This window comes from Lichenostomus cassidix, chromosome 3 (assembly GCF_008360975.1).
Source record: "Lichenostomus cassidix isolate B80296 chromosome 3, HeHo_3.0, whole genome shotgun sequence".
Classification (NCBI taxonomy): Eukaryota; Metazoa; Chordata; class Aves; order Passeriformes; family Meliphagidae; genus Lichenostomus; species Lichenostomus cassidix.
Window position 1 is genome coordinate 73,424,106 of NC_139483.1, and position 12,732 is coordinate 73,436,837.

General features: G+C 41.8%; 2 protein-coding genes across 2 annotated transcripts in view; one reads left to right on the forward strand and one right to left on the reverse strand.

The window, feature by feature from the left end:
- KLHL32 (kelch like family member 32) overlaps window positions 1-6,414 on the reverse strand; it is a 144,092-nt gene extending 137,678 nt beyond the window's left edge. Inside the window, exon 1 of the mRNA XM_085056302.1 lies at window positions 5,935-6,414. The gene's annotated coding sequence lies outside the window, so the exon portion shown is untranslated. The remainder of the gene's footprint in view (window positions 1-5,934) is intronic.
- Window positions 6,415-6,499: 85 nt separating this feature from the next.
- On the forward strand, window positions 6,500-10,466 carry NDUFAF4 (NADH:ubiquinone oxidoreductase complex assembly factor 4). Its single transcript, XM_085056307.1, has 3 exons — window positions 6,500-6,669; window positions 7,436-7,533; window positions 9,613-10,466. Exons 1-3 carry the CDS (start codon window positions 6,543-6,545, stop codon window positions 9,925-9,927), a joined length of 540 nt encoding a protein of 179 aa, XP_084912433.1. The 5' UTR covers window positions 6,500-6,542; the 3' UTR covers window positions 9,928-10,466.
- The last annotated feature ends 2,266 nt before the right edge of the window (window positions 10,467-12,732 follow it).

A 12,732-nucleotide genomic window follows, 5' to 3' on the forward strand; every position in this document is an offset into this window, starting at 1 on the left:
AAAGAAAGAGCTCTGCCTTCAAGGAGTCTCAGTAAGCCTACATTAAAATGCTGCAGCTTTGAAGTTTAATCATGTCCTTATTATACAACCTAAAAATGAACTTTTAGTACATAGAGGTAGTACTTTAAATATTTGGGGACCTCTTTAATGGTCTATTTTAGTAGCCCCCCCAGAGCAACCTGACACTTGCATATTTAACCACTGTATCTCTCTATATAATTAGTAAATGTAACTGTTCAAAATACATCTGTGTCCCACATGCTGCCCCTAGATTTTTGATGCTGTGGGAAGAAGAGGCACACAAAAGGGCTTTCTAACTTCAATAATTATTTCCACTTGAACTCTAATACTGGTAGTCGTGTTGGTATTATTGAAACTTTTCTTGTTTATTTAATGCATTCTCTACCAGCACAATTTGGATATGTAATGACCCCGGTAAATGGTGATACATACAAATGAAAATGCTCAGAAGATCTGTAGGAAGATTGTAATTAATTTTCTGTATTATTGTACATACAGTATTTCGGAATAATGCAGAATTCACTAAAACAATGCAGCATTATTTGTCTTAATTATATCCACCTCTGTGACATACATTCATGCATTAGGTGTAGACCAAATCCTTTGTAGTGGACATTATTTCTGTTGCAACACTGTGCAGCAATAATCCATACTGGTATATTGCTAAATCAAATAAAACATAATATTTTATGGTAAATGAAGCAAGTAGATAATAAATCTTTTTTGCCCTGATCATCAATATGAATACACGTTATCTGAAACTCTGTCTCTACTATGGACTTCCAAAGGTATTTCACAGTAAGATACAGAACAAACAAAACCCAGAACAGCGTTATGAAGAATCTTCCCTTGTGAATTTCTTTCCTGACTCTCACTGAATTACACTCCAAAATCTAAGAATTTTTGATTCATTTCAAATGCAGATTTTGGCTAGAGCTCTGGACTCTTTCCCATTATTTTCATTCCTATTTATTCTGTTCTGTATAAATGTTCTGTATAAATTAAATCAATGGGACTTTATCTGTTTTATATGTTTTAAGGTCAGTTCCTAACCAGTTGCTATTTAGAATTTAAAATAAATTTACTTCAACCAGAAATTTAAGAAAAAATTGTGTTTGAATCAGAACGACTTTAATATTGTAACTCTGCTGGTGACTGCACCTCTTAGAATATTCATTTGTTTTCTGGAGTAAATGCTAAATGAATTTGATGTATATCTCCAGTCATGCTCTGCAGTTTATATTTTGGTTATACAATATTGCACATCCATCTTCACTTCAAGGCTTTTAATTAAAGGTTGTAGGTTACAACCCTGTGGTCACATTTTCTTTGCTCTGCAGTCTGATAGCTTCCCCTAATAGACTCCTCTTCCAGCATTAGTGTACATGCATTTGCTTTTTGGAAATTAGAGGACTTGAAATGGCTTGTGGAAGCAGCCAGGAAAGATGTGTAATCTCAGTATGGTATTCCTTAAATATTTGCAAAGAATCCTTTGCATGTGCCAGGCAGATTTTTAGCTGCTGCATCTAGATAAATACAGGTATAGAACGTGGACTCAAATGCTACTTACCCAGCATAACTCTGATTAAGCCACTGAGCTATTAAACCACACTGTAACTTCTCCAGCTTCTTAAGATCTATATATAAGCCTTCTTTAAGACTGAGATATATATAAAATGGTTTTAGAAGTGTTCACTGAGGTCATTTTGGCTTTCCTATTCTGCACATAATTTGGCTCCCCATAGGTAAATAAAACAGGCTTCAGTTTTTCATGTAACACAAGTACACAATTTGTAAACTGCAGAACGATGTGATTAAAGTGTAAAGGAGATAAATAAGACTGGTTCTGCAACTACTTATAAAAGCATGGAGATTCAATCCCTTGATACATCAAGTCACAGATAATGGAACCAAATTATAAAGTTATTTATACAAAATGCATTACACCTGTATAAATATTTATGCATCATCATAAATTAAAACCATATAGAGAGAATAGAAATATCCTTCTGGGATGCAAAAATATTATATTATTGTAGAAGAGCATCTTGCCAGCACATATAGGTTACCTATATTTGTTATTTTTTATGTGTTCTATTTCATGAAAGAAACTCTAGCAGATAGCTAATATTCTGAATCCATTCACCAACTACCTTCTGGACCATCAGATAGCTACTGCAATGGCAGTGCAGTAAAATCATGGCTACTGTTACTGCCTCTAGTCAGTTCAAAGGGTGGTGTTTGTCTTGGGTGATGTTGGAGCACCAGCAAAGCCAGCCCAAGATGAGCCAGCCACCTCTCCATATCATCCACTTTCTTCTCACTGCTGGTTCACCTCCTCCTCATTTGAGCTAGTACAGTTGTTCTGTCACTGCTGGAGGGAAACAATCTGGGAGCAAAGTGCAAACTCTCACAAACCAACCCGGCAGCAATAACAGTTCAAGGTATTCACACTCCTCCTGTCACACGCCTTTTGTTTTTCCTCTGGTGTTTCCAGTAGCTTTCTGGGGCACCAGTCAAACCATCAGTGATTGATACAGCTCAGAAAAGTTTCTTAAAACAGACCATCAATGCAATGCTGTTTGTTCTGGAGGTGTTCCTACACCCTCACTCTGGCAAGAGGGATGAACAGAAGCCAGGGTTACAAGAAGTAATAAGGCTGCCAGTTGTCTCAACTAGTATTGCCACTAGAGAGAAGAGAGCATGGGGTACTGAATCCTGTGAGCAAAAACAAAGTAAAAAGGTATGTGTAACTGCTGAAATTAATTAATTACACTACCAGGCTGCCTCATTCATAAATATGCTGGTTCCTACTATGCATTTCCAAGCCAAAGTAACCTGCTAATTAGGATACAACAAAAAGACACAAAAAATATGGAAGATGCTGTCAGGTATATCAAGCCACAGTCAACTGGGAGAATTTAAATGCAATGTCTTCGAAATTAGTATTTTCTGACAAGGAGCTAGTGATCTGTCTCAGCTAGTGTGTGAGCCTTTAACACCAAGCTTGCTGCACTTGCCATAAACTTCATCCACATAAGGACTTGCCAAAAACTCCTTTAAATAAAGCACTGCAGCCACCTAGCCTTGAAAATATGCAAGTGTTCTGGAACACTCTGATTACAGACTGGAATCAAGCAAAATCCTTCAATGCATTTGTAGATACTTCAGAAGCCAGTAAAAGATGGATCAGTTGAAGCCAACAATAGAGAAACAAACTGATTTAAGTAACAGAACAACCGAAAAATCACTGAAAGACAAGACTGATCCGTCAGTAAGGCCATCTCTTGAGCTCATCTTCACAAAGTCGCAGGACTTCTAATTTTTGCTTGGCCCATTATCAATTCTTGCTAATGCTATGTTCTCTGGTTCTGCCTAACACTGATGAGATAAGAAACAAAAAGGATCAATGCTCTCATTGTGTTTACTGGTAAACCAGTAATCACGATAGAGGACTCAATTCCCTGAATCCTAATGATCCATGAATTTGCTCAAGTATCCATTTAGACTGACATCAATTATGAACAAAGAGCAACAAAAACACGAGAAGTGGAAAACAGTGTCAGCAGTAGAAAAAGCAGACAGAGTCAAGTATAAACCTGTGCTGCTGCTGTATAAGGGCATTCCCAATTTTCCTCTCTGGCTGACTTCTGTGCCATTCCCAGACCACAAATCACAAAGCTCGCCTGCCTCCTCTCAAAAATTCTCAAGTTGGGCCCCTATTACCAAAAAAAAGGCTTATTTCACTGGGATTACCTGCCTATCCGGACTCATATTCTGATCCCTGATCTTCTGAGAAGTAAAAGACAGCAAAAAACGTTAGTAGTACCACACAGTAACACAAGCTAACAACGGACATTCCTATTGTCCCTTCTCTAAAGGGAATTTTCAGTAGGTCAATCAGACTTTTGATGCTAGTTACCTACCAAAATTAATTTCTGATTTTCCACTCAGCTACAGCACAAGTTGAAAAAGAAAAAATACACACAACATATAATCAAAACTGGGATGAAAAACCAATAAGGTTGAAAGAACGGTCACAAATGTACCTTTTATATTCCAGGTGCATAGTAGCTTTAGAAGTTTCTCTTAAGAGATATGAAAGGATTAAAAGGACATCTGGTGTGGCAGCCTACAGCACGTATGTATTATGCGAGTTACAGTATTTTTCTCTGATGTGTTTGGTGCTGTCCAGTGTTGAGAACAGGCTGCTGGTGTACATGAACTCAGCTGGATACTTTGTGTTCTTCTCACAGGCTGTTTTGTTATTTTTAAATTCCCTGGAAAAATTCAGACTCCTAGTTCAAGAAAAATGCATCCCATTTGAAACTCCATCTAAGCTGAATAAACATACATTCCTTTTTTAATCATCCCACTTCTAGATGCTTTATATGGAAAAAAAAATCAACCTCTTGATTACTGCTATTTAATATCATCATGGTCACATTGGTAAAATACCAAGTCATTAAAGCTTTTTCAATCTCAGTTCTTCTGCTTACTACAGTCTAAGAAAGATTCTTCAGAATAAAAATCTTGTACTTTTGATGCTTCTTTATACATGAAAAGAACAGCCTTGTGCCATCCTCAGTGGCAGGAAGTGACAGGCAGAGCATGACATCACTCTTTATTTTTAACTGACTGCCTTCTGGTGAATTTATTTTGCTGTCAGTAAATATTACAGCAGTGTTAATCACATTCAAGCTTTACGAAGACAAGCTCTGTGCTGAGTTGGATCCCAGAAGCTGGAAGTTCTTAGCTTTTGAAGGAGAAAATTTGTTTCCAAATTTGGCACAATGGCTGATCCTCAGACAGATCAATAAGAGTATGTCTCAGAGAAGTGCTAATATACCTACAAAAGGTCTACAACCACCAAAGGCATCCATGTGGATTTTTCCATTATAAACACACCAGACAGACTCACCACTTACAAAAGTATCAAATCCTGGACTCAGGAACACGTTTAGTCAGCAAGTAGTTGACTACAGTCATTTAATTAAACTTGTCACCAGTCTGACTTCAGCAGATTGTAAAAGCTTCCACATTCCTATTACCACTGCATCACTTGTCTCCTTAGTATCATTTACATGCAATGTCTAAAATAAGACAGGGTCAGTAAGCTTATTACCTGAGAAGAAAAACATGTTTCTATCCTCCTACAGACTGAGAGTCTTTAAGATAAACAAGTGGAGAAACTGCACCTTCCTAATTCCGAAAGACAGCAGAGATCCAGCACAGACCATGCTTATGTTGCCTTGTCTCCACTGTCTTTCTAAATCTTCCTTCGAGAGGAGCCAAGTAAACACTGTCATTCATTAATCCAGCATTAAAGCACACCATAGCCTTGATAACTATCACATCCTAGTTGTTATTACTAAACATTGCTACTAGTAGAAGACCAAGTTCTGAAACACCAAGATTTGCATGCTTACAATAAGAACAGCTAGACACATGTAAGGGCAGAAAAAAAAAAGTGTTTCCCACCAAAAAAAAAAAAAAAAAAAAAGTAGCACAAGAAGAAGTCTGGTCTTTTCTGTGACCTTCATTAACACTCCCATTCCAAGTCACTTCATTCAGGCAATTACTACTACCATGCACTAACTAGTAGCACAGAAGGCACTAAGTGTGCAAAGAGCATATTCACAATTTAAAACCAATAGCGGAATTTCCTACTGGCTAATTCACACAGCAGCTGGAATTAACGAGTCATTAATCTCTGCTGGTAAGACACCTTATCAGTCGTGGTTGAACAAAGTAGTCGACTATCAGGCTTTATCTCTTTTTGCATCAGGCCAATAGTTCTTGCTCTATCTGCCTCCCTTTCTCTGAGGATTGAGTATCTTTTCACACTTTGCTTCTTCAATCTATGAACTGCTGATTCCATCTCAACAAGTTTGATTCTGTCTACAATTTTACCTTTCTTATCACGGGTGGCTCAAGCCCTTCTCAATATTTCCTCACAAGTAGTTTTCCCAATTTTTACAAAGTCAGAAGAAAGGTTATTTGGCTGAGCTGGAAAAGAGGGTCTGCAGCCTGCAAGCACTGTGTAGCCTACAAATGATCAGCAGTACTGGGGAGCTGTCCCTCGCTGCAGTTTCGCGCCGAGCCGCAGCACTGCGCTGCCCCACCGAGCCTATCCCCGCCGATATAGAAGCAGCGACAGCCACCACAGGACGTGTCCGGGGCTCATGCGACAGCCGCCACGGCTGCAAAGGAAACTGTGGGCCAGCCCGCGGCTTTGAGAGCACTCCTGACCGGACCCGCCCGACCGGGGGCTCCGGTCACACCCGCGTTTAGAAAAGCCACCCCGAACCGCCGGCCGAGGCAGCGCCGAGGGCGAGGAGAAAGCACCGCCGGGGCGCCTCGAAGTGAAAAGCGAACCGCCTTCTCTGTAGTTCTCGTTCGCTCGTTTGTTTGTTTGCTTGCTGCAGCACTCGGTTTATTTCCTTCCGGTGCACTCGCGAGCGCGGCGCATCAGCCCGGGCCGCGGGCTGCCCCGTGCGCAGGCGCGGCCGGCGGCGGCGATGGGCGGGCGGGTGACCCGCGCGTTCCGCAATTTTAACGTGGAGAACCGGGCCCGCCGCGAGATCAGCAAGGAGAAGCCCACGCCCGCCCCGCGGCACCCCACCGCCCGCCTGGACGCCCTGGCCGGTGAGTGCCAGCCTCGCCCGCCCGCCCGCGGGGCTGCCCCGGCGGTGGCGGCGGCCTCCGTGGGCCCGGCGCGGAGCCGCGGCGCAGGTGGAGGAGAAGCGGGGCAGGCCGGCTGCGGGCTGCGGGGCCCGGGGCGGCGGCGAGGCCGCGGCAGCTCCCGGCGCGGCGCCGGTGACATTGAGAGCGGGGCTGGGCGCGCGGGGCATGCCGGGAGCCGCGGCGGCGATGAGGCGGCTGTGGGACGGTTCCCGGGGGCTGCGGCGACCACCGCGGGCAGCAGCGGGAGGGAGGCTGGTGGAGGTGGTGTGCTGGCGGTGGGTGACGAGGGCGGTCGCTGGAGCGGCTCCCGGGGCCAGCTGACGGAGCGATTGACGGAAGCTGTTGCTGGGGCGGTCGGTGGAGGTGGTTGATGGGGACAGCAGGTGGGGCGGGCGAGGGGGTGCGTGCTGGGACAGTCGGTGGAGTCGGTGGTTCCCGGGGCAGTAGGGGTGGTGGCGGCAGGGAGAGGCTGCTGAGGCAGTGCTGCACAGCAGTACGGAGCTGCCACAAGCGTGTGCTTCCCGCGGGGCTGTGACAGGTGACCGGCCCAGCCCCACCGTGGGAAGAAGTGGTGTTAAGGTCAGAGCTGTGGGAAGAATGACACCTTCGCAAGAAGGCATGTGCATCTGCGGGAGTCGCGCCGTGCCTCTGGGGAAGCGATGAGTTGGCAGAGCTAACAAAAAGTAAACAGTTAACTGAGATCTTGCCTTTTTGTCACTGCCTTTAGACAGCCCAGAGATAAAAGAAGAAGTTTTCAGAAAAGATGATAGGTTCCTCACCCTGCTAAAAGATGTTTATGTTGAGTCCAGAGATCCACCAGTGCAGGTGAGTGTGTTTCTCTATACAGATCACACCAGCATCAGTGGTCTTAAAACTCAGCACAAAGTCTGTGTCAGTAACAATGCTCTTAGTGCATAAAAGCTACCTTTTTTCAGTAGATAAAAGTGGTGTTTTTATTACTCTTCTATACATCAATAGTACTGACTGTGTCTGACCCTGGATTTTGAACGTGACAGATTGTGATTATACAAGCTTGTAAATGCTGACAGAGTCTTCCTTTTTAACATTGCATTGCTCTTATGTTGGTTTTCACCTAAATTCCCATTTCTGCTTCCTGTGAGGCAGGATAGTTGTCCAGCCTTTTGCAAAGATAAAGAGTTTGCCAGAGGTCATTTGTGGAGTTAGAAGAGACTGGACCTGCTGGGGGAGCAGGGATGTGGTAGAGGAGAAAAATGTTTACATCTTTATGGAGTCTTCAATTACTGATGTTAATGTTTTTTAAATCCAGCTCATGAAGTGCCTTAGGTTTTTTCCTACATAATCTTATGGCTTGTGTGGTCATCATTTCCTTATTGCCAGTGGCTACAATCTTTTACTTGGAAGGCAAAGCATACTCCTTCGTAAAATGCAGACTGGGGTTCAGTCGTCCCTTTTCCATCATATTGTGCTTGTGTGTTCTACCTGTTGCATTACTGGACCACTTTATTCCAGCTGCTTTATTCAGCATTAAAATTTTTATAGTCATCTAGCAAAATATCTAAGTCTCTCTAATTTGCCACTTACATGGTATTCAAGTCTAAAAATATTTGAAATGCAAATACATTTCTTCAGTGTCTCCCTGAAATTTTCAAGTAATTTCTATCCTTAATTCCCATCACAGAGGTTAGGGCTCTAATCTTGAAGTGCTGAAGGTCTAATTTCAATATCTTTCAGTATTAATTTGTAACCCTGTCAAGAGAGATATGAGAAAAAGACAAAACTGGAACAAATCTTTGCGTGATTCCATGCCTGCTCTGAGGTTGCTGCCACATAAGACTTGCCCTTGTGGTGTGTCTGCTTGAAGTTGGTAGAACACAATTGAAATCACAGACTTTTGAGCAAAACAATACAAAAGCTTTCTTCCATTCCTGATGTTATCCTGATGACTTTGTGCATTGTGTACATGATGTGTGCACACCTCTGTGTATGTTTGGTATGTCTGCCTCTGGCAAGTGGAAAAGCACCAGCTCGGGAGTCCTGAAGTGGCAGGTTCCCAGAGACAGATGCTCCAATTAAGAGTTGAAAAATTGTTTTTTATCCAAGCACAATTTTAGCACAAAGTAGAAGGAAGACATGGAGTACAAACCAGACATTCCTTGTAGTTCAGAAATAGCCACACAGGTGCTGTGGCATCCACAACAGTTTTCTCAGCATGTGAGTTAATACAGAGTGTCTGTGGGCTCTGATTACTGTGTAAGTTACGTCTAAATTTAAGAAAGGTTTAATTATGTCTTTTTTTTTCAGTGTCATTCACTGGTTAAATCTTAATTGAAGGAAATACAGTTTGGAAATTAGTTGGAAATATGAAGGGACCTTGGAGAAGAGACTTTGTGGGTGTCCACATGTTGCTGTAGTCATAGGAATTAAACTCCATATGATGCTGCAAAATAGCAGGAAAACTTGTTCTCTATACAGAACAAAAGAGGGAGTCTCTTGGTAGCAAAACTAAAATTTGAAAATGAAAGGAAAGGGCGAGAGACAACATGAGAAAGTTTTCCAGTGATATCAGAAGCATACCAATTTGTTGTATGATTTTTTTGTCCCTTCCAATGAATCATTACCAAATATTATCTGCATTCACATTTGAGTACCGGAATCTGTAGTTTGCCTTGTATGAAGGGCTGCCAAACCTATACAATGCTTGGAGTGCAATGGATAGGAGCTTTTCAGCATTTGGTTAGGAGTTGACATTGTATGTAGAATGGCTGTGGAAGAAGCAAGGCTGGCTGAGCTTTTTTACAAAAAAAGAAAAAATTGGGGAAAACTAACAGGAAATGGCATATTTAGGAAAGCAGCTTAGCTGCTACAGTATGCATACTAAACAGAACTGCTGTTGAGCTCTTTTTGTTTTCTTTCCTCAATCAGGTAAAAGATGGAGGTGGTGAACATCTTCCGTGTAAACAGGAGGAAAAGAGACTTACAAAATTAGGCCACTTGGAAGGTCTAGATGTTAAGAAAGTTCCAAAAGGCAAAATTTCGATTGTGGAGGCTCTGACATTTCTTAATAATCATAAATTTCAACCTCAAATATGGACTGCAGAGAAAATAGCAGCAGAATACAGTCTGGAACTGAAGGAGGTCAACTCTCTTCTGGAATTCTTCATTCCTTTCACTGTGCAGGAATTTCCTAAAGAAACCAAAAAAGCCATAACAGGCCATAAACCAAAAAAGTTAACATAAAAATATTTGCCAAAATCTCGTGTGATCTCACTTGTGTCTTCATTTTACTCTGAACTCTATTCCATGTGTGAAAATTCTGAGCTGATAATGTGTCATCCAGCAAGGCTGCTTCTTTGTGCCAGTGAGATATATTCAAGCAATTCCATTCTATATTGGATGGCTTCAGTGAAATGCAGCAATTACAGTTTATAAACCAGAATATGGCTAGTAAGTAGTATGAGAGCATGTCACACAGTTCTGATTATCCCATTCAAATGTTATGAGTTCAGTTAAAGCATTTTACCTTAACAGATTGCCTTTTTCAGCAGAGACTTCCTGGCCTGCAGCTAAACAGGTGTTCTGTGGGTGTTGACTCTGTAATTTCATGTTGCACTGTTCTTTAAAGAACTTACTGTCAAGGTGTGTGTATATAACATACAGCTGTATTTCGTTTGTATAGGAGTGCAATAGTATTTACACTTTGTAAAGAAGGTTAACCACAAGAGTGCTTAGGAAATTCAGCTGTGTCAAACATAAAATAAAAAGAGGGTGAATAGCAAGACGGCCTCTTTCTGGTGCTGGAACAGTAATGGCTCATACATAATTCCTCTTCTGCTCTATTCTGATTTAGCTTAAATACCTGCACCACTCCAGGTGCTGTTACTCAGGGAGTTTGTAGTGATGATCTTCTGGCATCAGTCTCTTGCAGCAGCCCATGGCATCTGCTGTACGAGAAACAATGCTTCATATTAATAGGTAGCGAGGAAATCTGCAACTGGATCTATTAATTGGACTCACTAGCACGACTTTTGTGAACGTTTGCCCATCCTGTTAAAATAATCCTTTTTCCCTGTGGAGGCCTTGTCTGATCCAAATGTGGGCTAGATCAGGTCATGTTTAATCACGGTAAGTTACCCAGGTGCTAGATGGACAGTAGATGATACAAGGATGACAAGAACTGCAAGGTAGTGGTGGATTGTAAACTTGATACTGTGACTATTTATGTTGGTGTAGGTAAGAAGTTTTGCACTGATGATTAATCCTGTAGTGAAATGTCGTTAGATAAGCTGGAGAGATCGGGCAGCAGACAATCAGAATTGATATTTAAAGATGCATTATGATTGCCTTCTTTCAAAAAACAAACCCAAAATCTTTCATTTTATGCCTATCACCAGAGAAGGTAAATTTATTTAAATGATGTAAGTCAATACCAGCCTTACAATGTAACTTTCTCTTCAAGAACTTTTCTGCCAAGTCTTCGATTTGGAGTCTGGTGAATACCTTACCAAGAAGACTGTCGGCTTTGCTATTTAACAGCAAGATTTCTTCAGCTTCTCTGAGCTGGAACGTGGTATCTCCAGCACAGTTTGCCACAGTGTATTTTAAGGTTTCACTTGATTCATTTCTGCACTACATAATGCTGTACCTTAGTGGAAGATGACACTGTGCATTGTATAAAAATTCAAAACTGTTAGTCTTTAGATGTTTGGCTTGTCATTTGTCCTCTAATACAATGGGGTACTCTGAAACTAATGCACCTGAGTTATGTACCACATTAAGATTTCTTTGCTTTGCACAAAATACTCTGTTTTATAGAATGCTGTAACAGAAATACTTTATTGTTTGAGTACTGTCCATTCTCAGGTAATATTTAAGGTAATATTCAGAAAACAGCTGTGGAATGCATTTGGTATAGTTACTGTTGATATTGAAACTACTGCAATTTCCTTTAAAATTAATTTTAATTACGGATTGAAGTGAATTAAAAACACACTACACCTAGTACCAGACAACAGTTTAACCATGCACTGTTGACCACCTTGGTATGTATTTGGGCATCTTTTGTCTGCCTTCACAAAAAGTCTTGTGATGTGGCTGCAGCATGACAGTGCCCTGTCTCGCTTTATGGTACAATGCTGTGTTGCTTACACCCTTTAGCAGGCACGTACTTTGGGATGTTTAGTGCTCATCATGTTCAGTGCTCCAGCCATACCTTCTGGACAAAATCCTGTCCACAAATGTGATGATTGCAAAGCTATTGCCTGTTTCTTGGTGCCAGGATCTCTTCCTCACAATATATCATCCACAGTGGGGAAGCTGAGATCCCACAGCAGAGTTGGTGGAGGGATCCATTTCCCTGGAAGCAGGTGAACTGGTGGCCCAGGAGGCTTCTCTGGAGCAGGGAAGTTCTCTAGCAAACTGTTTACTCCAGGAAAATTTGATGCAATGCAATTTGTCAGCACACAGATTATTCTGCCAGTCACCTACCCCACCTGCTGGGCAGTGTCAAACCAACATTACAGAGGTACTGCCAGTGGTACAGGATCATGTAAAAATTTGTATCATTATCTATCCAAATTATCCGAGGTCTGAATGTTTAGCTTTCACTCTGTGTTCTAACATGTTGGCTGCCCAAAGCTCACAAGAGCCAGGAGCACAGATCTTTCCTGTTTAGTCCGGTGGAAACGCCTGTCCCTGATCACACACTGCAGCACTACCATCTTGTTCTGTGTAGGCTTCTGACCACAGCACGTTTGTGTGATTACCTGTTCCAGTGAGTATGCGTTTGAACGTTACACTGTCCTTAGGGTTGATGTCTGGAACAAGACTATTCTTACTGTTTCATCTTTTCTAGAACTACTTATTTCCTTTCTTCCAGTTTCAAGGGACATTTTACTCATCGGTTATCTTGCCTGGTTACTAGTTTCTGATTGGAAGAATAACGGTATTTTCTTTACACTTGAAACATGGTTTTGTCTATGTCCCTTTATGTCTATATCCCTTTCCTGTTTGGCTGTCAGCTTAAGAAAGAGGCAATCTTCAAGC

What these genes read in the sequence shown, in the direction of transcription:
- NDUFAF4 (XM_085056307.1), top strand. Translation starts at nt 6,543, where the DNA reads ATGGGCGGGCGGGTGACCCGCGCGTTCCGCAATTTTAACGTGGAGAAC. An exon ending in CCGCCTGGACGCCCTGGCCG is followed by an intron (nt 6,670 to 7,435) that starts GTGAGTGCCAGC and finishes CACTGCCTTTAG; the next exon opens with ACAGCCCAGAGATAAAAGAA. An exon ending in CCAGAGATCCACCAGTGCAG is followed by an intron (nt 7,534 to 9,612) that starts GTGAGTGTGTTT and finishes TTCCTCAATCAG; the next exon opens with GTAAAAGATGGAGGTGGTGA.